Here is a 26,358-nt window from a genome sequence, read left to right on the forward strand (position 1 = left end):
GACTGAAATCACACTTGAAGCTAATCAAATGTAATCTGAAGCAGAAAGTGTCTGCCACTCATTGACAACAGTGCTGGTGCTGCTGCTGAGTCGCTTCTAGTCAGTGCTTTAGGGACTATCAGCAAATATAGAATGTTACGTCACAAATGGAGTGAAATGTATAATGTTTTCAAAACGTGGAGTCACACTTACCTCTCTTTTTTGATTGCCAGCACTTAGAACTAGTGTTGCATTTTCACTCTGAAGTTCTGCCCTTACAGTAAGATTTAAGCTGGAAAAATGTGCCTGCAAAGCAAACAATTTGTTTTCAATATAAGGAGCTAGTCACAATGAGAGCTAGCCGTGTTTTAGAGCAGTTTTTCAAACTACAATTTTTCTGAGATTGAAGCATATAACATCCAGATGGCATTTGTGGTAGGAAGTGATGGCTGTGTATCCACCCTTCCTCTCTGCACTCAGATTCTCACTTAGATCCTTATTACAGAATGAAGAATTTTTCTGAATAACACAGTTTCTATTAAAATATTTCCTTTGCAAAATGAACTCCAAACCCTGCCCTCTTTTCATGTAGTTAGGTATGGCATAGCTACTCTCTGGTAATGAGGTTTATGTAGAAATGTGTTTAGAATTAAATTGAAATTACCAATATTCAATAATGATTTATTAAAAATAGCAACTTAATATAATCAAATCTAAAAAATAGAAATTTCATATAATTAACAAAATACTTTTAACAGAGAAACAAATAATGTAAAATACAATGGATTAAGTTTTACAGTGGCCAATTGTCAGATGGATTTGACTTTATTAAGTGTCAAAATGTCCTCCAAAATAGATAGATAGCATAATGCAGTAAATTTATAATATACATTAGCTCTAATCTTTGTTAATGCTGTCAAGGATTGTCTCTCTATGACTCTTTGTTTCTTTTTTAAAAAAAATTATTTATTTTATTTGGAGGCTAATTACTTTACAATATTGTAGTGGTTTTTGCCATACATTGACATGAATCAGCCATGGGTATACATGTGTCTCCCATCCTGAACCCCCCTCCCTCCTCCCTCCCCATCCCATCCTTCAGGGCTGCCCCAGTGCACTGGCTTTGAGTGCCCTGTTTCACGCATCAAACTTACACTGGTGATCTATTTCACATATGGTAATATACATGTTTCAATGCTATTCTCTCAAATCATCCCACCTTCGCCTTCCCCAATTCTTTCTTAACTGAATTCTAAGGTGTTAAGGAAAGTGCAAAGGAAAGAATAAGAGAAACTTAAAAAAAGCATATATAGGGGAGGAGCTAAGATGGCGGAGGAGTAGGACGGGGAGAACACTTTCTCCCCCACAAATTCATTAAAACAAATCAAAAGCTTTACAGACAAGCAAAAGCTGAGAGAATTCAGCACCACCAAACCAGCTCTCCAACAAATACTAAAGGATATTCTCTAGACAGGAAACACAAAAATGGTGTATAAATTCGAACCCAAAACAATAAAGTAAATGGCAACGGGATCATACTTATCAGTAATTACCTTAAACGTAAATGGGTTGAATGCCCCAACCAAAAGACAAAGACTGGCTGAATGGATACAAAAACAAGACCCCTATATATGCTGTCTACAAGAGACCCACCTCAAAACAGGGGACACATACAGACTGAAAGTAAAGGGCTGGAAAAAGATTTTCCATGCAAATAGGGACCAAAAGAAAGCAGGAGTCGCAATACTCATATCAGATAAAATAGACTTTAAAACAAAGGCTGTGAAAAGAGACAGACGGTCACTACATAATGATCAAAGGATCAATCCAAGAAGAAGATATAACAATTATAAATATATATGCACCCAACACGGGAGCACCGCAGTATGTAAGACAAATGCTAACAAGTATGAAAGGAGACATTAACAATAACACAATAATAGTGGGAGACTTTAATACCCTACTCACACCTATGGATAGATCAACTAAACAGAAAATTAACAAGGAAACACAAACTTTAAATGATACAATAGACCAGTTAGACCTAATTGATATCTATAGGACATTTCATCCCCAAACAATGAATTTCACCTTTTTCTCAAGTGCACATGGAACCTTCTCCAGGATAGATCACATCCTGGGCCATAAATCTAGCCTTGGTAAATTCAAAAAAATTGAAATCATTCCAAGCATCTTTTCTGACCACAATGCAGTAAGATTAGATCTCAATTACAGGAGAAAAACTATTAAAATTTCCAACATATGGAGGCTGAACAACACGCTGCTGAATAACCAACAAATCACAGAAGAAATCAAAAAAGAAATCAAAATTTGCATAGAAACGAATGAAAATGAAAACACAACAACCCAAAACCTGTGGGACACTGTAAAAGTAGTCCTAAGGGCAAAGTTCATAGCAATACAGGCACACTTCAAGAAACAAGAAAAAAGTCAAATAAATAACCTAACTCTACACCTAAAGCAACTAGAAAAGGAAGAGATGAAGAACCCCAGCGTTAGTAGAAGGAAAGAAATCTTAAAAATTAGGGCAGAAATAAATGCAAAAGAAACAAAAGAGACCATAGCAAAAATCAACAAAACCAAAAGCTGGTTCTTTGAAAGGATAAATAAAATTGACAAACCATTAGCCAGACTCATCAAGAAACAAAGGGAGAAAAATCAAATCAATAAAATTAGAAATGAAAATGGAGAGATCACAACAGACAACACAGAAATACAAAGGATCATAAGAGACTACTATCAACAATTATATGCCAATAAAATGGACAACTTGGAAGAAATGGACAAATTCTTAGAAAAGTACAACTTCCCAAAACTGGACCAGGAAGAAATAGAAAATCTTAACAGACCCATCACAAGCACGGAAATTGAAACTGTAATCAAAAATCTTCCAGCAAACAAAAGCCCAGGTCCAGATGGCTTCACAGCTGAATTCTACCAAAAATTTAGAGAAGAGCTAACACCTATCCTACTCAAACTCTTCCAGAAAATTGCAGAGGAAGGTAAACTTCCAAACTCATTCTATGAGGCCACCATGACCCTAATACCAAAACCTGACAAAGATCCCACACACACACAAAAAAAAAACCAAAAAAACTACAGGCCAATATCACTCATGAACATGGATGCAAAAATCCTTAACAAAATTCTAGCAATCAAAATCCAACAACACATTAAAAAGATCATACACCATGACCAAGTGGGTTTTATCCCAGGGATGCAAGGATTCTTCAATATCCGCAAATCAATCAATGTAATACACCACATTAATAAAATGAAAAATAAAAACCATATGATTATCTCAATAGATGTAGAGAAAGCCTTTGACAAAATTCAACATCCATTTACGATAAAAACTCTCCAGAAAGCAGGAATAGAAGGAACATACCTCAACATAATAAAAGCTATATATGACAAACCCACAGCAAACATTATCCTCAATGGTGAAAAATTGAAAGCATTTCCTCTAAAGTCAGGGACAAGACAAGGGTGCCCACTTTCACCATTACTATTCAACATAGTTTTGGAAGTTTTGGCCACAGCAATCAGAGCAGAAAAAGAAATAAAAGGAATCCAAATTGGAAAAGAAGAAGTAAAACTCTCACTATTTGCAGATGACATGATCCTCTACATAGAAAACCCTAAAGACTCCACCAGAAAATTACTAGAACTAATCAATGATTATAGTAAAGTTGCAGGATATAAAATCAACACACAGAAATCCCTTGCATTCCTATACACTAATAATGAGAAAACAGAAAGAGAAATTAAGGAAACAATTCCATTCACCATTGCAACGGAAAGAATAAAGTACTTAGGAATATATCTACCTAAAGAAACTAAAGACCTATATATAGAAAACTATAAAACACTGGTGAAAGAAATCAAAGAGGACACTAATAGATGGAGAAATATACCATGTTCATGGATTGGAAGAATCAATATAGTGAAAATGAGTTCAGTGCAATCCCTATCAAGCTACCAACGGTATTTTTCACAGAGCTAGAACAAATAATTTAACAATTTGTATGGAAATCCAAAAAACCTCAAATAGCCAAAGCTATCTTGAGAAAGAAGAATGGAAATGGAGGAATCAACCTACCTGACTTCAGGCTCTACTACAAAGCCACAGTCATCAAGACAGTATGGTATTGGCACAAAGACAGAAATATAGATCAATGGAACAAAATAGAAAGCCCAGAGATAAATCCACGCACATATGGACACCTTATCTTTGACAAAGGAGGCAAGAATATACAATGGGTTAAAAAAAATCTCTTTAACAAGTGGTGCTGGGACTAGAGCACTTTCTAACACCATACACAAAAATAAACTCAAAATGGATTAAAGATCTAAACGTAAGGCCAGAAACGATAAAACTCCTAGAGGAGAACATAGGCAAAACACTCTCCAACATACATCACAGCAGGATCCTCTATGACCTACCTCCCAGAATATTGGAAATAAAAGCAAAAATAAACAAATGGGACCTAATTAAACTTAAAAGCTTCTGCACAACAAAGGAGACTATAAGCAAGGTGAAAAGACAGCCTTCAGAATGAGAGAAAATAATAGCAAATGAAGCAACTGACAAACAACTAATCTCAAAAATATACAAGCAACTCCTACAGTTCAATTTGAGAAAAATAAATGACCCAATCAAAAAATGGGCCAAAGAACTAAACAGACATTTCTCCAAAGAAGACATACAGATGGCTAACAAACACATGAAAAGATGCTCAACATCACTCATTATCAGAGAAATGCAAATCAAAACCACTATGAGGTACCATTTCACGCCAGTCAGAATGGCTGCGATCCAAAAGTCTGTAAGCAATAAATGCTGGACAGGGTGTGGAGAAAAGGGAACCCTCTTACACTGTTGGTGGGAATGCAAACTAGTACAGCCACTATGGAGAACAGTGTGGAGATTCCTTAAAAAACTGGAAATAGAACTGCCTTATGATCCAGCAATCCCACTGCTGGGCATACACACTGAGGAAACCCGAATTGAAAGAGACACGTGTACCCCAATGTTCATCGCAGCACTGTTTATAATAGCCAGGACATGGAAGCAACCTAGATGTCCATCAGCAGATAAATGGTTAAGAAAGCTGTGGTACATATACACAATGGAGTATTACTCAGCCATTAAAAAGAATACATTTGAACCAGTACTAATGAGGTAGATGAAACTGGAGCCTATTATACAGAGTGAAATAAGCCAGAAAGAAGACCAATACAGTATACTAACACATATATATGGAATTTAGAAAGATGGTAACAATAATCTTGTATACGAGACAGCAAAAGAGACACTGATGTATAGAACAGTCTTTTGGATTCTGTGGGAGAGGGAGAGGGTGGGATGATATGGGAGAATGGCATTGAAATACGTATAATATCATATATGAAACGAGTCGACAGTCCAGGTTTGATGCACAATACTGGATGCTTGGGGCTGGTGAACTGGGACGACCCAGAGGGATGGTATGGGGAGGGAGGAGGGAGGAGGGTTCAGGATGGGGAACACATGTATACCTGTGGCAGATTCATTTTGATATTTGGCAAAACTGATACAATATTGTAAAGTTTAAAAATAAAACAAAATTAAAAAAAAAATAAATAGCAAAAAAAAAAAAAGGCATATATATGAAAGGGGACCTTGGAAGTAAATTAGTTACTAACAGACAAGGAAGTGAGTGAGTGAAAGTTGCTCAGTTGTGTCTGACTTATTTGCGACCCCATGGACTATACCGTCCATGGAATTCTCCAGGCCAGAATACTGGAGTGGGTAGCCTTTTCCTTCTCCAGGGAATCTTCCCAATCCAGGGATTGAACCCAGGTCTCCCGCATTGCAGGCAGATTCTTTACCAGCTGAGCCACAAGGGAAGCCCAACAGACAAGGAAAATGACATCCAAAGAGTTGATTTAGTAGAGCTAAGGCTTGGATCACATTTGTTTAGGCTTCCAGTCTTATGTTCTTTCTAAAGAAGCACTCTGCTTTGTTTTATTAAGTGATGAATATTTGTTCATATTATTCAATTATTGCAGAGAACTATACAATCACTTACTTTTATAAAAGTTGGTTTCCATAAGATAAGTGAAACATTCACTTGGCTCATGTCAGACGGAATCAGGTTACACGTGATGGTGGCAAATTTACACGCACTGCAGTCCTGTTTAAATGCCCAGAGGTATAAATTAGTATTCATGCCATTCGATGAAAGATAGTATATTACAAATAGTCTACATCATAGTTATTTTTAGGTTGATATTGAATTTATTCACTTAGAAAGCATGAGGTAAAATGAGCGCTTGTCTTGCTAATTTGAATTTACCAGAATGGTGCCTCGTTTGATATCTTCAGATTTGGATATCATCATTTTCTTCCCAGTGTTGATACCAAAAGGATCCTGAAGGTTACTGGGTATGCAGTTGACGTTCTATGAAATAAAAATATGTCTTTTATCAGATGAGATATCAGAGGGAAAAATGACTTGAAAAATAATGTGAAGGATCTGTGAATGATAGACATTGCCAAACATGAATGATCCCTCTTGGTAAGTGTGCAGTAGAAAAGAAGCATAACTCTGAGGCACACACGATTACCTCGGAAGATGACCATCCACTTGGGTACAGTACAGGAAAACCATCCGACGTCACATTGGGAAATGAAATTGTCAGTTTAAGTTCTGGCATTGGAAAATGCCCACTTTTTCTAATCTACAGGGAAAAAGAGAAAAAGAAACGTAACCTTTTCTTCTTTCAACAGCAAGTTTTCCATCTTATATAAGATTTTGCTTCTTAATTGATTAAGTTGTGTAATATTTTGAATCCCAAAATGAATATAGAGGATTTTATGGCACTGGACAGAGAATTGGCCTTCCCACCTTCCTTTCTTCTTTCCTTTCTTCCTTGTTTGCTGAATTCTCTAATCTAGGAAAAGTAAATGGGCCTAGAAAAAACTGGTAGCCTACATTTCAAAACCTTATTCCAGTAGTAGAGTGACAGGCAGTTATACTAACTTTCTGAGGCATTTCAGCAAAGGGCACAAATAAAAACAATAAAATATTCTTGATAGTATACATTTATTTCCACTTTGTAAGAGAATTTCCTTTTTCATCATAGCCAATTCCCAAAGACACTGAGACCATCTTCTAACAATGCTGTGTTATTTCATTCTTTTGAATATAGACTTAAACCCGTCATTTGAGTTGGATGCTTTTTACTTGAGTAACAATAACTTGAGTCTGTATCTGTAAGTAGGCATGATCTAAAATGACAGCCTGGCTCAACTCCATAATTATTTACTATAATGGTTAGGAAAAGCTTGTTATGAAGGGTTCAAAAATAAAAATAAAGGTTGTAACATAAAACATTATTTATGGAGACATTAGTAGGAACACCGTAAGTTATGGTATAACACATAAAATGTAGCAAGAAGCAGGATGAGTTACCAATTTATTTGTTCAGTAAAGGAAATTATCAAGACAATTTTTAAAATAGTCATGTTATTTTTTTAAAAGTGTTTTTCTAGTTATCCTAAAAAATGCAAATAAAGTCTATGTGGTTATAGGTAGAGTCTACTTGGTTCCTTATTTTCTCCTAGGAAGTCATTCTAACTAATTTGTGTCTTCTGAGGGAATTAGAGCTCTGGGTCTTTTAAGTTGCTTGAAAGTATAATTATCATCAATTTAAATGAAATTATTTTATGGCTTCCCTGGTGACTCACTGGTAAAGAATCTGCCTGCCAATGCAGGAGATACAGGTTTGATCCCTGGTCTGGGAAAATCCCACATGCGGTGGAGGAACTAAGCCTGTGTGCCATACAGAGGCCCTGCTCTAGAGCCCGAGAATCGCAACTGCTGGGCCCACGTGCTCCACAGCAAGAGAGAACCCAGGGCAATGAGAAGGCCCCGCACTGCGACTGGAGAGCAGCCCCCCTCTCCACAACTAGAGGAAAGCCGGTGCAGCCACGAAGACCCAGCCCAGACAAAATTAAGATCCCACGGACTGTAGCCCACCAGGCTCCTCCGTCATGGGATTCTCCAGGCAAGAATACTGGAGTAGGGTGCCATTCCCTTCTCCAGGGGAATCTTCCCTATCCATGGATCGAACCCGGGTCCCCTGCATTGCAGGCAAATTCTTTACCATCTGAGCCACCAGGGAGGCCCGAAATAAAAAATTAAATAAAACTATCTTAAATTATAGATTTATTTTAATTTAAATAAATTATATAAATTTAATTTAAAGAAATTATAAAGGAAAATATGCTGGAATATAGAGATTAACTGTTGAACCAACATATTTGTATGTGTCTGTTAATACTTTAACTTCTAAACTTACAAATACCTCTTTCACAACACTAATTTAGAAGTAATTTCTTACCAAGTAGAAGATATCAATTTCGTTTCCAAGGTCCTCAGTAGAATTAATGATTTCAGGGACAGTCTCGTTGGCCGCAATTGAAATATGGTATTCACTTGCAGAGCTTAAGAGAATTAATTGGAAGACAAAAAGTAAAATAAAACAAAGTGTAACTTTTACTTGACCTCATTTTTTCTTTCTATATACTAGGAACCCCACAATAAGTACTTCAAGAGATTTCAAATCAAACGCAAATTCTATTACCCTGAAATCTAAAGTTAAATCTTTGAGGAGGGTGAGAAAGATTACAGTTTAATTCAATAGTTACCAATGCTTAAAATACTAAAATATGTATAATTTTGAAAGTAAAAGTTTGATTGATACATGAAACATTTTCATGAATTTATTAATATCATCTACATTTAGTGAATAATCAGGCTAAAACCTAGTATTTTTAATAGTGCTGAATTTTAAGTAGATTTTAACAATTTGTTACCTTTTCACAATTTAAAGTCATGTATTTACTGTTAAAATATTTTTCATAAAAGTTTCATAAAACTTTCAATCTTTTTCATAAAACTCCATGTTCTTTGGATGAACTTGGTAGATGGAAATGTAACATAAACATATTTAAAAGCAATACTTCAGTTTAGAGAAGACAAAAAATACATGTTTGCCAAAATTTGATTTTAAATAAGTGAAAAATTCTTGGGATAAGTCAGTGTACCAAGAGAAATGAAAGTAAAAATATAGAAAACAGGGAATAGAATTAAAGGTTAAGATATATATGCAAAATCTACATGTATATCCTACAATCCTTTCATTTTTGTGGTCTTTTATTAGTAAAACGAAAGTGCCATAGAAAATAAATTAATAACATGACAAGAGTCAGAATAAATGACACAGATTTTTGTACTTTTTGTACACGGTTCATGTTTATTTAGCAAAAGCCTGGAGTCCTGCTCATGCAAGTTTACTAACATAACTGGTGTTTGGATAGCTTAGAAATTCTTACGAAAAAGGATGGTTTACGAATAATGGAGGAAATAAATTTTGTTGCTGTTTAGTCTTTAAGTTTGGCCACCTGATGTGAAGAGCTGACTCATTGGAAAAGACCCTGATGGTGGGAAAGACTGAAGGCAGAAGTAGAAGGGGATGACAGAGGATGAGATGGTGGGATGGCATCACCGACTCAGTGGACGTGAGTCTGAGTAAACCCTGGGAGATGGTGAAGGACAGGGAAGCCTGCCGTGCTGCAGTCCACGGTGTCGCAAAGAGTCGGATACGACTGAGCGACTGAACAAGAACAACAACAATAACAAGTTGATAAGTTGTGTCTGACTCTTCTGCAACCCCGTGGACGACAGCCCACCAAGTTCTTCTGTCCATGGGATTTCCCAGGCAAGAGTACTGGAATGGGTTGCCATTTCCTCCTCCAGGGAATCTTTATGACCCAGGGATTTAACCAGCATCTCCTGCATCACAGATGGATTCCTTATTACTGAGCCACCAGGGAAGCCCCTGAAGGAAATAAATACCTCTTGTCAGTAAACAATGATTTAATCTTGAATGTCCAGGATGGGCAGAATAATCAGATCCCACACAATGAGAATAAGAGCCAAGAAATATGTTGGACCTCTACAGACGCTGCCCTTCATGAAGGGTTTCTGGGTCTTCAGCTTGCATTTAGGACTTAAGACTGAACTGCTAATGCAATTTGGTATTAGTAGCACCTCACATTTCAGATTATTTAGGATGCTGGTTCTCAATTTTTAGAGTGCACGAGAATCACCCAGAGGGTTTAACACAGATTTCTGGGCCCCCTCCCCAGAATTTCTTATTCAGTACGTCTGGGGTAAGGTCAGAGAATCTGCCTCTTTTTAAGAAGCTCCCGGGTGATTCTGATACCCATGTTCAGGGACCACAAGCTGAGATCCACTGGGTTACCAGAAGGCATCAACTTGAAGTGTGGGGTTCTCCTACCTGAAAAACTGTAGTCCAACTTCATACTTTACAGGGACAGAAATGTTCACTTCATTATCAAAAAGGGTTTCAGGCGGCTCTTCACTGTCACTGGAAAACACAGCAGTCAGACAAATCATTAAACCGTTGGCTATTTAGAGACTTTTCTAAGCATTTGAATGAGAAGTTTATTTTGGTAACTAAATAAAGACACACACACAAAATAGAATTATTGATTTAAAAAAAAATTCAGTGTGGAGAGGGAGATCAGAGATGGATATTGTTAAAAGACCCTAAGGTGATTCTCAAGTGCAGCGAGGGTTGAAAATAACACTGATTTACTACAAGGTTTTGCAAACTTCTGTGTGAATAATAAGTATTCTTGGGTCAATGGTTAAATACACAGATTACTGGGCTTTTCTCCTAGAACAATATGGATTTAGTAGGCCCAAAGTAGGATTCATGAAATTGTGTTTTTTTATATAAATCACACAGGTGATCCTTATTCATCACAGATGAGGCCCTTGTGAAAAGACGTGCTCCGGAGTACATAGCCGAGAATAAATCTAAAACCTTTGTCTTCTCACTTAATAGTCTTTGCATGCCTTGTACTTGGGCTTCCCTAGTGGCTCAGACAGTAAAGAATCCTCTTGCAATGAGGGAGACCTGGGTTCAATCCCTGGGTTGGGATGATCCCCTGGAGAAGAGCATGGCAACCCGCTCCAGTATTCTAGCCTGGAGAATCCCCTTGGACAGAGGAGCCTGGTGGGCCACAGTCCATGGGGTTGCAAAGAGTCAGACATGACCGAGTGACTAAGCACAGCACAGCACATGCCTTGTACTTGGAGCTTATTAGTTGAGCACCTACTTTCCTCCCTGATTTTAGTAATAATTTCAGTTATATGTTATTTAAATGCATGCCTAGATATTTATACATTTATATGTACATACACATATCTCATACTCTCCTGTATTAAGTAAAAAAGCATGGACAAGTGCTATAACAGGTACCAACACTGGCTCTGGGGCCAGAGGGCCTGAGACTGTTCCTGGACATTGACCTACTTTGGGACAGTTGTTTAGTCTCTCTGTGCCTCAGGCCTCAGTTTCTTCATCTATAAAATGGGAATTTTATGATTAAATTCTTAATAAATAATAAGTGAGCAACAAGTGTAAAATGCTTACCATTGTGCCAAGGACATAGGGAATACTCAGTAAGTATTAATTTTTATTATTGTTATCACATATGCCCCTCTACCAAGTGACCAAGCACCTAGCATTTTGTCTCACAAAATGGGCAATGGGTACCCTTTAATGGCTCTGCTTATTCCCAAGTATATTAGCAGCATGATATGAGTGATGGGGCAGTGAAGGCAGCTCCCTGTCTTGGGTTATAGATATATGTGTGATTGGGCTTTTGCTGTAAATGGCCCCTGCCTCTAACCCATTCCACACTGCAGCCCAGTTAACCTTTGAAAGAAACAGCTCTATACATATGACTTCGCCCCTCAAAAACATTTCATGGCCTGTTCAACTAAGAAAAGATGCCTCATTTCGAAATTCAGTACTCACCATCCATGGTAAGATGTACATTCCCTGTTTATCTTCCATTATTCTTTTATGTATTCTCCTATATTTGCACTAAAATTGATCACCCAACATTCCCCCAAATAGATCTAGTGGTCTCCCTTTGTGTTCTTGCTCAAGCTGCACATTTTTTACTTGAAACATTCTATCTAACTACCCACCAACCTCTCTGAATTGCTACCCATTCTTTAAGGTCCTTCTTACTTATAACCTCCTTAATAAATCTTTCTTGGGTTTTCATTGCCAAGTAGATATAATTTCACCCTCCATTAAGTCTCCACACATGGCTTCTAGTTCTTTAATAAATTTTCCCTGTTCTATCCTGTCTGATAATAATTTAAATACTAGTCTCAGTCCCCTACTGTAATATTCCCTTCATGAGGAGCTTCATGCCCTTATTTAAGGGACAAAGTCAGTATCTTGTCCACGTGCTGTGTATGCTGTGCTTAGTCGTTCAGTCCTGTCCAACTCTTTCCCGTCTGACTTTTTGTGACCCCATGGACTGTAGCCCACCAGGCTCCTGTGTCCATGGGACTCTCCAGGCAAGAATACTGGAGTGGGTTGTCATGCCCTCCTCCAGGGAATCTTCCCAACCAAGGGATCAAATCCAGGTCTCCAATACTGCAGGCAGATTCTTCACCATCTGGGCCGCCAGGGAAGCCCAAGAATACTGGAATAAATAGTCTCTCCCTCTTTCAGGGGATCTTCCTGACCCAGGAATCGAACCGGGGTCTGCTGCATTTCAGGTGAATTCTTTACCAGCTGAACTACCAGGGAAGGCCTATTTTGTCCATAGTAGAGTTCAAATAAGTATTTGCTAAATTGAACTGAATTGAGTATACAGAATTAACTCATCCATTTAATTCATTTTCTCACTCACTCACTTTACATTTATTTGTAATTATTCAATTATTAGATTTTTTTTAAAACTGGGAATAAAACAACAAATGATAAAAGTTTACCTCAAGTTGCTTATGGTCCAGTGTACAGTTACTCTTAGAAAAAAGGTAAGTACTATTTCAATTTCCTTATTAGACTTTTGCTATTTTTTGTTTGTGTATTGTCTATACCATCTTTCAGAAGCTTTGACTGATTTGAATAAAATTTATTAAGCTACAAAAGGGTATCATAAAATTTTAAGTCTCTTTAATGATTCAGTTGATTTTGATGGGCAGTCCATAAAAGTTTTTAAATTAGCAAAGCCTATAAAATTTTTAATGGATTTAAATTCAATTTGGCAGATATAAGTGATGTGTGATTACAACATGTTTTATGGCTCATAGAACCAGTGGTTTAACCCAATTAGGTTTATTATTTCTATTAAATGAAAATTTCTCTATTTTGCTAATTATTCATAAGGATGATTTTGTGAAGTAAAGGGGTTCACTGCCTTCTACTTCTACTGATCACATAAAAGCTGTAAGAAGTTCAAGTCAGTCTATAGAACATTTTAAATATATGAAAGAAATTATTTGCAGGCATCCACATACACTCATGTACACACAGGAACCAACCTTGTTGCACTTAAATGAATGATCACATTTTCCATGAGATAAGATGTGTTAAACTGAAATAATATTTTGAATGTTACCTGTAAAATAAAAATATCTTTAGTAACAGATAAGAAACTAAAGTAAAATTTTTGCATTAATTAAAGTATTAAATCATATAAATATTTTTCTTTTTAAAGTAAAATTGCTCATTTATTAATTAATAATGCAAATTTCATGAGTAAAGGAGAAGATATATGTGAAAACATCTTAACACACCAGAGATGTTACATACAGATCCAACACTATCACATTATTATATCCCACCCATTGTTATTTTTTCGTATTACCACTGTCTACCAGATCACAATCATAAACATTGTAATTATGAAATGGTCATTACTAAAGTCTCTTTAAAACAGAAACTTCAAGTACCAGCAACCATCTAAACACATCCATTAGAAACATTTATATTTTTGGCTTTGAGCATATTATTTTTTGTATCCAATTGCCACATGTATTTTCTATAATCTGCTTACCATCTCTCCTTTTCTTAGGAAAGGATAGCCAACTTTACATGTGATATTATGATTGGATTCACAACTGTCTTTTTGGATAGCCTAGGAAGAGAAAGTAAACAGAATTAGATCAGATATGCAGGAGAAATACTTGAACTTGACTGAAATACTTGAATATATTGAAATACTTGAGCTCAGATTTCCCCAGCTGTGCCTTAGAAGCTGCCTTGCTTAGATTTCACAGTATAGTTTTTGGGAAAGTCTCAGAGATCAAATTGCCAACATCTGCTGGATCATCGAAAAAGCAAGAGTTCCAGAAAAACATCTATTTCTGCTTTATTGACTATGCCAAAGCCTTTGACTGTGTGGATCACAATAAACTGTGGGAAATTCTTCAGGAGATGGGAATACCAGACCACCTGACCTGCCTCTTGAGAAACCTATATGCAGGTCAGGAAGCAACAGTTAAAACTGGACATGGAACAAAAGACTGGTTCCAAATAGTAAAAGGAGTACATCAAGGCTGTATATTGTCACCCTGCTTATTTGACTTCTATGCGGAGTACATCATGAGAAACACTGGGCTGGAAGAAGCACAAGCTGGAATCAAGATTGCTGGGAGAAATATCAATAACCTCAGATATGCAGATGACACCACCCTTATGGCAAAAAGTGAAGAGGAACTCAAAAGCCTCTTGATGAAAGTGAAAGTGGAGAGTGAAAAAGTTGGCTTAAAGCTCAACATTCAGAAAATGAAGATCATGGCATCTGGTCCCATCACTTCATGGGAAATAGATGGGGAAACAGTGGAAACAGTGTCAGACTTTATTTTTTGGGGCTCCAAAATCACTGCAGATGGTGACTGCAGCCATGAAATTAAAAGACACTTACTCCTTGGAAGGAAAGTTATGACCAACCTAGATAGCATATTCAAAAGCACAGACATTACTTTGCCAACAAAGGTCTGTCTAGTCAAGGCTACGGTTTTTTCTAGTAGTCATGTATGGATGTGAGAGTTGGACTGTGAAGAAGGCTGAGCGCCGAAGAATTGATGCTTTTGAACTGTGGTGTTGGAGAAGACTCTTGAGAGTCCCTTGGACTGCAAGGAGATCCAACCAGTCCATCCTAAAGGAGATCAGTCCTGGGTGTTCATTGGAAGGACTGATGCTGAAGCTGAAACTCCAATACTTTGTCCACCTCATGTGAAGAGTTGACTCATTGGAAAAGACCCTGATCCTCAGAGGGATTGGGGGCAGTAGGAGAAGGGGACGACAGAGGATGAGATGGCTGGATGGCATCACTGACTCAATGGACGTGTTTGAGTAAACTCCGGGAGTTGGTGATGGACAGGGAGGCCTGGCGTGCTGCAATTCACGGGGTCGCAAAGAGTCAGACATGACTGAGCGACTGAACTGAACTGAACAGCATTCTAAGATCACTTGTCCCACAGCTCAAGAAAATGTGAGGTGCTTACAGCACCTCAGTAAGGACGGGGGTAGGAACGAAGCATGTCAAACCAGCCCGTTTGGATCTTCTACTGAAAACTGGGAGGACTAACACCATCTGCCTCAGGGTCAGCAGGTGTTTGTAGGAAATCATCCACACCGGCACGATGACCACGTGGAAGTCCACAGTGAATGGTCGTCACTGGAGAAGTGGGTAAGAGCTTGAGCTCAGACCTGGGACCACCAGGATTTAAACTCTGAGCCCTGCACTGTTAGCTTTATTCTCATCAGGACTCCTCTCTTCTCTGGGTCTGATTTTCCATCTACTGGGGGTTAGTCAAACTCTATCTCATCAAATTGAAACTGCCTTTGAATGTGAGACTCACCAGTATTTTACATACAACAAAAAGGAAACAATAATGCCACCCATAAAATAAGCATATCAATTGTAAAATGCAATTACAGAAGCATTAAAGTGTAAAAAGAGGGTTTATCTTAGAATCTCCGCGGTACTGTAACACCTTACTTGCAAAGGAATTAATGAGAATTAAATAAAGCTTACAGAACAGTATCTGACACATAATACAACTCAAGAAAAAACTATTATTATTAGGATTGTTATGGTAAATAGAAGTATTTAGAGAGAGGCCTCGTTGATTTCTCTGCCAACGCCATGAAGTCAGCTGAAGAAGACACAGAGAGTGACTTTCAATACACGTCTCTTTTCTCAGAAAAATTCAGGGGTACTATTTTCCTGGCATTGCTTTGCTCTTTGAGATTTTTATTTAACATTCTTTACTGAATCTAAACTATGTGGCAGTAATACAGAACATTTTTTAAGCCGATCTTAGTATCATGTTCCTGAGTGATGTCCTAATAAATTGGAGAAGGAAATGGCAACCCACTCCAGTACTCGGCTGGAGAATCCCTTGGACAGAGGAGCCTGGTGGGCTACAGTCCATAGGGGTCGCAGAGTCGGACGTGACTGAGTGACTAACACACAAACACACACACATCAGTGAAAATCTGAATTTACAGAACTTGGACAATTGAAGTTTTAATATTATATATATTAAGCATACTTGGTTTTAATATCAATCATATATAGTACTAATTCATATAAATATAAATATACATATAAATATACACAGAATTTTAATCCAGGGGAGTTAATTCAGAGATCATATTTAATTGCAAAGTTCAAATTTGGAAGTATTAATTAATCCTGATAGATCATCTTATGCAGCTATATGTTACTGCCAAAATAATAATATAAAAAACCCTTCTGTCATGACAATGAGACAGAGTTATTTAATACAACTCCCTTGCCAATGTAAGGATCATGCATAGAAAGTGGGGAATGGTATCTTGATTTTTATGCACATAAATGTTTTGTTATTGTTCAGCAAATGTACTGCTCCTTCTCTGCCCTTCTGTTAAACTCTTTTGACTTAGTCTCAATTTCAGTGATGTAAGTCTTCTGTGAAGCCTACAGTTTTGGTACATCAGCGATCCTTTCTGGATACTGAATCCAAGAAAAGTCATACACCTCTAAAGAAATACATCAAAACGAAAACTTAAAAAACAAATTTGGTCCTTTCATCATTAGTAAGTGCTAGTTTTGTACAAAATGCTTTCTAGTCTTCTAAAATCAATGTAATAAAAGTTACCACAGTAGTTTGAAAAGTAGGTTCAATGCATGATTATTACAAGAATAAAATAAATATAAAACTGAAGGTTTACCTCAATTCCTGAAAAAATTAGATTTGGAGAATAATTCACTATGGTTCTGGTGTTATAGGCACTGTCCTTTTTATTTTTGACTGTGAGGCTAACATTGAACTTATCATTGTGGGACTTGACAATAAGCAGGCCCTTTTCTGTGGTGGATACATCCAAGGCAAGGTCCGAGACACATTTTTCCTTGTTTCCACAATCTTTGGCAAAGGGAATCTGAAACGGTCACAGAAAAGCATTTTTTTCAAAATTTAGCTAGGCATTATTGAAAATTACCTACGAACTTGCATAAAAGAAATGACATATTTCCAAAATAAGCAGATCATAAAGAGAGCAGATTTCACTGCAGAAATCATAAGGAATTTTTATAGTTGTTCCTATAATTTATAGGGGAAAATTGTAATTTTTACTTTTGGCTATAAATTTTTCCAGTCTTTTAAGGAATGCACAGTTTTCACAGATGTTTTTCACTGGTTTTCATCTGCCAGAACAGCAACGGTTTCAAAGAAATAAGTCAAGTACTCCATGATCCAAAGTTGTGAGAGAACACTGTAACACTCACCTCTGATCATGAGATTTTCTCTTTAAAAGAATCAAGTACTCAAGATCATAATAGCTTCGGTCAAGCGGGTAGAAAAAGATCAAACCACCTAACTGGGCACTTTCCTTGACTCCTCTTCTTCATTCAGCCCCTCCCCCTTATCCAACCCATCACCAAGAACCATCCACTCTACCTCTGTTCTAAATACCTTCCACACCTCCTTGCCTCTGCATTTCCACCTCTATCTCTAGCCAGCTCTTCTTACTTGCTCCCTGAACTAAAGCAACAACTCCCTGACTGGTCTTCCATACCCACTCTTGATTCCCTCCAAACAGTTTCCACCTTGCAGCTGAAGTAATTCTTAAAAGAACCCCCAAAAATCCAGTGCTATCACCAAACCAACTAAAGCCATCAAGAGCATTCCTCGGCTCTTCAGGAACAATTAAAGTCTGTGCAGTGGCACAAAGTCCTGGTGATCTGGCTCCTGCCTGTGCCTCCTGTCATCTCACATCACCTTCTGCCCTTGCTCTTCAGCTTCAGCAGCACTGGTGAGCTTCGTGAGTTTCTTTTATGTGTCTGAACCTTAGTATGGAACCTCTTCCTGGAACACTGCCCTCTCCACTCCTCTAATAGGATGGAAAAACCTTCCTGTGCTTCAGATCTCAACTGCAGTGGCCTAAGTTCCAGGGAGGCTTGGGAAGATCCCCTGGAGAAGGGAATGGCTACCCACTCCAGTATTCTGACCTGGAAAATTCCATGGACTGTATAGTCCATGGGGTCACAAAGAGTTGGACATTACTAACTTTCACTTTTCACTTTCTAATCCTTGATACCTCAGTGTAGCAGAAGTTCCCTTTGAGCTCTGAAGTTCTCCTCCAGGGCATGTCCTGTAATGACTACCTAATACTTGTTTCCTAGGTTAGAACTGCAAGTTCTGATGCCTGGAACATGAAAGACACACAGTAAATATACTTGTAAGGAAGGAAGGGAAAGCAGAAGATATGTGCAGGGGAAAATGAATTTCCCTTCCCAACTCCATTAGTTGGAGAAGGGAATGGCAACCCAGTCCAGTATTCTTGTCTGGAAAACCCCATGGGCAGAGGAGCCTGGTGGGCTACAGTCCATGTGATCACAAAGAATCAGACACGACTGAATGAGTAACAAATCCCATCCGTGCCACACTCACAATCTCACTCTTCCGCAGCGATCAGACAGTAGACTGAACTTGGAAGCATAAGCTAGGTGAGCACAGTTTAGTCCCCTCCTGTGTCTTCTGCTGTTGGGGCAGTGGTGAGCCCACGGGGAAGCATACATCACATTTCCATTCTGCAAGTTTTACAAAGTGGGTCCCCCAGAAGGCCAGAGGTTAGTGAGCACTGCTAATGACCTATTTAGTTACCTGTGGCCTAAGCCTGGCTCTGTAGGAGGACCCCCATTATACTCAAACCATGCCCTGGAACCCAGTGTTCATTAGTAATAAAGGGGAGTTCCAGTTGGCCAACTCATATCTTTCTTTCAAGTGCTCCTAAATTCAGAAAAGATAAAAATAGGTGTCATTTGTAAGTTCCCTTAAACTCCAGCAAAAGGAAGTTAGTAGAATTGAGAAAAGTCTAGAAAAATCTAATTCCTTTTTTAAAAAATTAAAATAATTGCTTTAGGCTTGTGTGTGTGCATCTGTTTATATGTTTCAGGGTTTTTCCCCAATATATTCACAAATAGGCATTCTAAATTTTAAAAATCTGACTTACATATTCATGTACTGAATTTGGTAGAGAATCATCAAGAACAGGCCCATTTTCTGGATCGGTAAGATTAAAATCCAAAGTTATTCTCACAGAATCCCGAAAGTCATGCTTGTCCTAGAGGTCAAAACACAGAACATGTCACTGGCATCATATTTCTTGGGCCCTGTGATGGCTTTCTTCTCCTGCCCCATGGGTCAGGCTTATTGTCAGGCTTATTGTGCTCCTGATCTGACATATGACCTGATCAGGCTTTTGCTTCACTAGAGAGAGACTGCCCTTCTGCCTTGACAAGAGACACTTCCGGAACACAGAGGCTTCCAACTGTAACCCTATGACTCACGTCCAGCTTCTCAGACGGGCCTGTTGGAATGATGGATAGGTTGTACTTGACCATGTCAGGATGTACAGCTCCAAGCTACTTGCATAACAATATCGTTTCTCTTGAGACTTTGAGCTAAAAAACACTATGTAATACTTCTAGGAACATCTCTCAACTTCAGGAGAAACCCTTCTTTAAACTGAGTTGCATTTCTTTAATATGATATATACCTTGAGTTGTAAGAATTTTATAATGTGAAAGGATATGAAAATAATATGGATGTGATCAATTTTTTTTATTACCATCAGTGCCAGCCATCATTTATGGCATGGCCAGAATTATGAGCTTTATACACATTATTGAGAATTATTTCAACAATCTTCCAAGACACATAATAATTATAATCTTTATTTTACAGATAAATAAATAAATAGATAAATAAAATAAAACTTTATTTTACAGATAAATAAAACTAAGAGACTAAACCACTTTGTCAAAATTACTCAGAATGTAGGTAAGCTGGGCTACAAATTCTCTCCTGGCTGACTCCATGACAAACGTTAACATATCCATCAAAATCCAGAAGTATTCTGGAAATTTTGAAACTAGTTCATTCCTTTCAATACCAGTGCCCAGATATAGCTAGATGCTAAATTTTTGGAGAAATATATACAACAGTGAGTAGGTTGGAGGGATTGCCAAATCTGGTTTCACACCTTTTCAAATTTTATCTAAGTCCTAACTCCTAAAGTTTCAATTCTGATGAAGCAAAGAGAAAATTAACTCCATTTTTATTTTTCTCACCATAGACTGAATTCAATGTTGATCAAAAAAGCTTATCTTGATATATGTTGTGAGGAATACTGACTTGAAAATCACTGAGGAAGAATAAGCATGGCACACCAGCTTGCATATCTTCTGTCACTTTCCTGCCCCTGGCTACAATATTTTCAAAATATGAAATATTCATCAGGAATAATGAAATAGGTCAGAAGTGGGGGCAAATAGGCTATTTCATGTAAAATTCCAAGATCATGTTCAAGTCTCTAAGTTTCAATCTCCATTACTAAAATCAGTGTTTTCTCAGTACATCTGTTCTGCTTTTCTTTTTCTTTAGTGTCACATACATTTTAAGAGACTCTTGCTCCACGTACACAGTGATCCAATAAAATGCATTTCAAATGGTTCAAACTGGCTTAGCAGCCATCTCTAGAGGTTAAAATTTGCTTTCCAAGGCTCCCTCACCCACTAAAATAGAAACAGGTAGCATAAAGCTTACAGATGATGGAAAATGCCAGATATTTTCCCTTCAGCCTAAAGTCAAAGAGTGAAACACGTAGTTCCATGGACAAAAACAGACCCCAGAAAGCATAAGGCCCAACAGTTCCCCCTCAGGGCATGTAACCACTGAGCCGCAATTGACAGACAAGGCCTGCAAAAGTTCAGTGATGCTTTCAAGTTGAAAGAATGAATGAATGAAATGAATAAATGAATGAAATACAAGATCTCTATCAGCTGGTGCACCGTGCCTTTTACTGTTCCATAATATATGGATGTCTGATAACATACAGAAGGAATATGAAAGATAGCTTTATGATACATATTTGGAAATTAGAAAATCAGATCTGTGATTTTCTAAGAAAAGTGAACAAAGTTTAGTTCATGATTTGTACTTTGAAGTAAACGTAAGATTGACTGACTTGAAATAAGGCATCTCTATTTTATTTTGATCTGGAATAAGTCAGCTATTATATATGATTTACTTGCCAACATGTAGAAGGAATGCTTAGTGCATTCTGACTCTCGAACTGTGATGTTTCTTTGAATCTTCCTCTCTTGAGTTCCAGAGAAAAAACTCCGTGATATCTGTCTTAGAGAATCTAATGTGACACGGTACTGCATATCTATAAAAATAAAAAAAGAATAATCGGCAGACATGCTTATTTGGGGTTATTATCATATGATCCAGCTCATTAATATTATAGAAAAATCTCTAGAGCAACCAGTTAACACGTTATTCAGCATCTTCACATTACTGTAGTACAATAGTATGTGAAGTCATGAAGATAATCTTGAGGAACTCTAAAGAACTCTCCAAGTTTGCAAGGCTTTTAATGTTTAATTATACTTATTTTAAAATGTAGATGTATGTTTACACACACCTACCTACATACTACCTAATTTCTTGACCATGTGGGTATGTTTACTGGGTTTTCACTTAGTTTTTTTTTTTTAATTTAGAAATGTTAGACCCTGTTTAGAATATTGACTATGTTGTATTTCAACAGAGGCAAAAATATACATTAATGATATTTTAAACTTACATTATAAAAGATGTCATTTTTGACTATTTAAAGGATATAATAAAATAAGCTAAATAAATGAAAGTTAAAAAAAAATAAGCATACCACGATAAGGAAAACAAGTTAGGCCTTATACTTTATATGAAGGCAGCAATCTTATTTCCTTGCTTAATTACTATATAAAAATAAGACAAATAATGTATATGATAATGTAAGTCATTATTTTACATTCCTATAGCTCATTTATCTTCCAGTCAGAGGTCTATTGCAGATCATAAATAGGCACATGTAGTGCAAGCTAAGAAAAATAGATTTTAAGGATTAATCATTTTTCTCATTCTACTTATATTTGGTTTGCAGTCTAAACTACTATTGGGCAGCCAATGATCTTCACAGTTTTGGCTCCAGCTTATTTCAGTATCATTAAAAACTGCTTTAGGAATTGTAGAATATAGGCAAAAAGGGGATACCCAGGCTGATGTAATGGCCTGAGAACACACACACGGGATCTGTGTGACCCTAAAAAACAAGGGTCACCTTCTGATTGGAGCAGAGATCTCAGGAAGGTAGGGGCATTCAGGTCCTTTGTAATATCAGTCTTACTGGAGAGAGCCCAGTCTTCAACTCTGCCTTAGGATTGGTGTCTCTTTCTCTCTCTTTCTCTGGCACTTGATTGTTCAGAGTAAATAGGAGAGCCAGAGGAGAAATATGGAATCCAACTATGGAAGGCAACCAAATATAACTATGTAGTTTCTGCTCCAGAATTTACAGGTTCCATAACCCATTCCTTCTACGTTAGAATTTTTTTCAAGGTTCAGTATGTTCACAGAGGCAATGTGATGTAAGATTCCTATCATCGAGGGAAATACACTATCTTACGGGATTCATCCTGTGGGAGCAAATAGAATACACTGTCCTCCTGCTCCAAAGTACTTCTGTATGTGTGACACTTACCAGCTTCATAAACCACGTTTTCTTTGGACTTCAGTTTCACATTGAAACACACCGTGGCATTTATACACACCGTTTCCTTTCCCTCCACACGGCAGTTCTTCTTTTGAATATTCACTTTATTGGGTTCAAAATTCATGGTCACTTTAACGACAGCCACATCTCGAGACCTGCAAACGCATAAGCCACGGGGGATCACTATTTATTTTTACATTTAATGCATGCCATCCTTTCGGGAGTGCCGAGTGAGCGATCCGAGATGATTCTTCTTTGTGTGCAGCGTGGATTCTCAGGATGCCTTTCACTCGTGATGCTTTGATACAGAGGAGATTGTACCTGACGTTCTGAAGACACCCTGGTTATTCTGGAACCATGTTAGGCATTGGGTTCTGAAGGGTGGCAGAATATGTCACCCTAAAATATGACTATAGCAGTTCAGGACACACCTCCGCAAAGCATGCCACTTTGGTATACTGATCATTTGAACTGCGGGCACTTAAAATACAACAAATGCTGAAAGGCTTTCTCAGAACTCCAATTAACTGCCTAAAGATGCATCCTCTAAAGAGAACTCAGTTGTCATAAATCCTTTCCCAGGAGTGTCATCAACCAGAGAAGATCAACTTGTCACAGGAGAGGAGGCTGGAGTGGACACCACACCCGGAAAAACTTTGTTACAAACTGTTTTACCTCCCATCTATTAAGGGCCTATTCATCTTTCCTAAAAATCATCCATTTTCCCTAGGAGGCCTACATCTCCCTTTCCTTTCCCTATTAAGATAATTTTTAAGTGTGAATTCTAAGCTACCTCAGAGAGTTATTCATTATCTCCCATGTATACATGAGGTATATGTGTTCTAATAAACTTCTGGGTATTTTCTGGGTTTTGTTTGTTTTAGTTCGTTCTGTTAATCTGTCTTTCATTACAGAAGTCTCAGCTAGGAAATCAGAAAGGTACAAGGAAAATTAATCTTCCTTCCCTACAATTGATAGGCCAAGGAACTGTAATTGCCTATGATAGAAAAGAGATGAACTCAAGTAGCCAGGTGCAACCTCAGAACCAAAACCATATTTTCAGCACCTTTGAGTTTGTTCCCAACCTGGGAAGAGTCCAGAGGACCCCTGGACAACTTTGGTGAACTCTAATACTTGTCTGTTCTTCTTGTAGGGTCGGCCCTGCTCCTGTTTCCAGGAAAGAGAAGCAGAATAGCGCGAGAAGCGCTGTGCTATTTATTCTTATACACATGCTGTTTATTATTCACTTACATTTTAAATTAACTTTCATAACAAGACATATTATTTTCTCTGTTTTACATATAACCAAGACTTTGAGAGATTATTTTGTCAGAAGCTGTCCAGGGATTTAAACTAGGATTTAAACCCAGTCTTTCTAATTCCAATGTCCGGTGATTTCCACTAATCCAAAGTGAGAGCACAGTAATCCAAAATTAGGCAAAGAGAGTATATGGAGCCTGAAGTCAATGACCTCAGGCTTAGAGGCTTAGAATGAAGCCAGTATAATTGTTAAATACCTTTATCTGGCTTTTGCTTTGCAATCAGACTGGCTCTTAGAATCCGCCTGCCAATGCAGGAGATGTGGGTTCAATCCCTGGTCGGTAAGGTGCCCTGGAGAAGGGAATGGCAACCCACTCCAGTATTCTTGCCAGGAGAATCCCCTTGGACAGAACAACCTGGTGAGCTACAGTCCATGGGTTGCAAAAAAGTCAGACATGACTTAGCGACTGAACAGCAACAACGATCTTGTGAATACATAGGACTCTGTTTATGTTTTTGCATTTAAAAAATTATATATTTTTTCTCTTAAAACAATTTACCTATAGAAAATATGAAAATATAATAAAAGAAACAAAAAAATACAAAACAGTTGTAATTCTATCACCCAGCACTAATCACTATTCATATAAATACATATATATATGGAGAGAGAGAAATAGAGAGAGAAGAGAGAGAGACATACACACACACACATACACACACATATATGCATATATAAACACTGGCCCAAATACATATATAAGCATACCTACTTAAAAAAATTACAAACAACTTTCCAATATTTTTGTTTTTATTAGAATATTATGACAGTCCCAGGGACAGAGGAGCCTGGTGGGCTGCCGTCCATGGGATCACACAGAGTCAGACATGACTGATGTGACTTAGCAGCAGCAGCAGCATACTGTTCCAACAAATACATGAACATCTATTTATTACATCTATTTATTCAAACTTCTCTTATTGGATATGTATCTTAACTCCTTAAAAAAAATCTAAAACCTACAGCATTATGATTATTCTAAAGATCATACATCTCAAACCATAGATTTTATCTTTAAAAAAATTTCAATTCAGTTCAGTTGCTCAGCCATGTCTGATTCTCTGCAACCCCATGGACTGCAGCATGCTAGGCCTCCCTATCCATTACCAACTCCTGGAGCTTGCTCAAACTCATGTCCATCGAGTTGGTGATGCCATCCAACCACCTACCTCATCCTCTGTCGTCCCCTTCTCCTCCCGCCTTCAATCTTTCCCAGCATCAGGGTCTTTTCCAATGAGTCACTTCTTCCCATCAGGTGGCCAAAGTATCGGAGTTTCAGCTTCGGCATCAGTCCTTCCAATGAATATTCAGGACTGATTTCCTTTAGGATAGACTGCTTTGATCTCCTTGCAATCTAAGGGACTCTCAAGAATCTTCTCCAACACCACAGTACAAAAGCATCAATTCTTCGGCGCTCAGCTTTCTTTATAGTCCAACTCTCACAACCATACATGACTATTGGAAAAACCATAGCTTTGACTAGATGGACCTTTGTTGGCAAAGTAATGTCTCTACTTTTTTAATATGCTGTCTAGGTTGGTCATAGCTTTTCTTCCAAGGAGCAAGCATCTTTTAATTTCATGGTTGCACTCACCATTTGCAGTGATTTTGGAACCCTCCAAAATAAAGTCTCTCACTGTTTTCATTGTTTCCCCATCTATTTTGCCATGAAGTGATGGGACCAGATGCCATGATCTTAGTTTCTAATGTTGAGTTTTAAGCCAACTTTTTACTCTCTTCTTTCACTTTCATCAAGAGGCTCTTTAGTTCTTCTTCACTTTCTGCCATAAGGGTGGCGTCATCTGCATATCTGAGGTTATTGATATTTCTCCCTGCAATCTTGATTCTAGCTTGTGCTTCTTCCAGCCCAGTGTTTCTCATGATGTACTACTCTGCATATAAGTTAAATAAGCAGGGTGACAGTATACAGCCTTGACGTACTCCTTTTCCTGCTTGGAACCAGTCTGTTTTTCCACGTCCAGTTCTAACTGTTGCTTCTTGACCTGTATACAGATTTCTCAGGAGGCAGGTCAGGTGGTCTCGTATTCCCATCT

General features: G+C 37.8%; 1 protein-coding gene across 3 annotated transcripts in view; it reads right to left on the reverse strand.

The window, feature by feature from the left end:
* The window catches only part of ITGA1 (integrin subunit alpha 1), a 182,045-nt gene that overhangs the window by 16,766 nt on the left and 138,921 nt on the right, over positions 1-26,358 (reverse strand). For all 3 annotated transcript variants that reach the window (XM_070774687.1, XM_019982758.2, XM_070774688.1), the window contains exons 16-27: positions 22,972-23,138; positions 21,482-21,618; positions 19,399-19,509; positions 17,116-17,325; positions 13,949-14,029; positions 13,434-13,510; positions 10,354-10,443; positions 8,392-8,494; positions 6,613-6,726; positions 6,342-6,446; positions 6,075-6,179; positions 193-285 (exon numbers count right to left, since the gene is read on the reverse strand). In XM_070774687.1, coding sequence (XP_070630788.1) covers positions 193-285; positions 6,075-6,179; positions 6,342-6,446; positions 6,613-6,726; positions 8,392-8,494; positions 10,354-10,443; positions 13,434-13,510; positions 13,949-14,029; positions 17,116-17,325; positions 19,399-19,509; positions 21,482-21,618; positions 22,972-23,138 — 1,393 coding nt within the window. The remainder of the gene's footprint in view (positions 1-192; positions 286-6,074; positions 6,180-6,341; positions 6,447-6,612; positions 6,727-8,391; positions 8,495-10,353; positions 10,444-13,433; positions 13,511-13,948; positions 14,030-17,115; positions 17,326-19,398; positions 19,510-21,481; positions 21,619-22,971; positions 23,139-26,358) is intronic.

This window comes from Bos indicus, chromosome 20 (genome assembly GCF_029378745.1).
Source record: "Bos indicus isolate NIAB-ARS_2022 breed Sahiwal x Tharparkar chromosome 20, NIAB-ARS_B.indTharparkar_mat_pri_1.0, whole genome shotgun sequence".
Lineage (NCBI taxonomy): Eukaryota > Metazoa > Chordata > Mammalia > Artiodactyla > Bovidae > Bos > Bos indicus.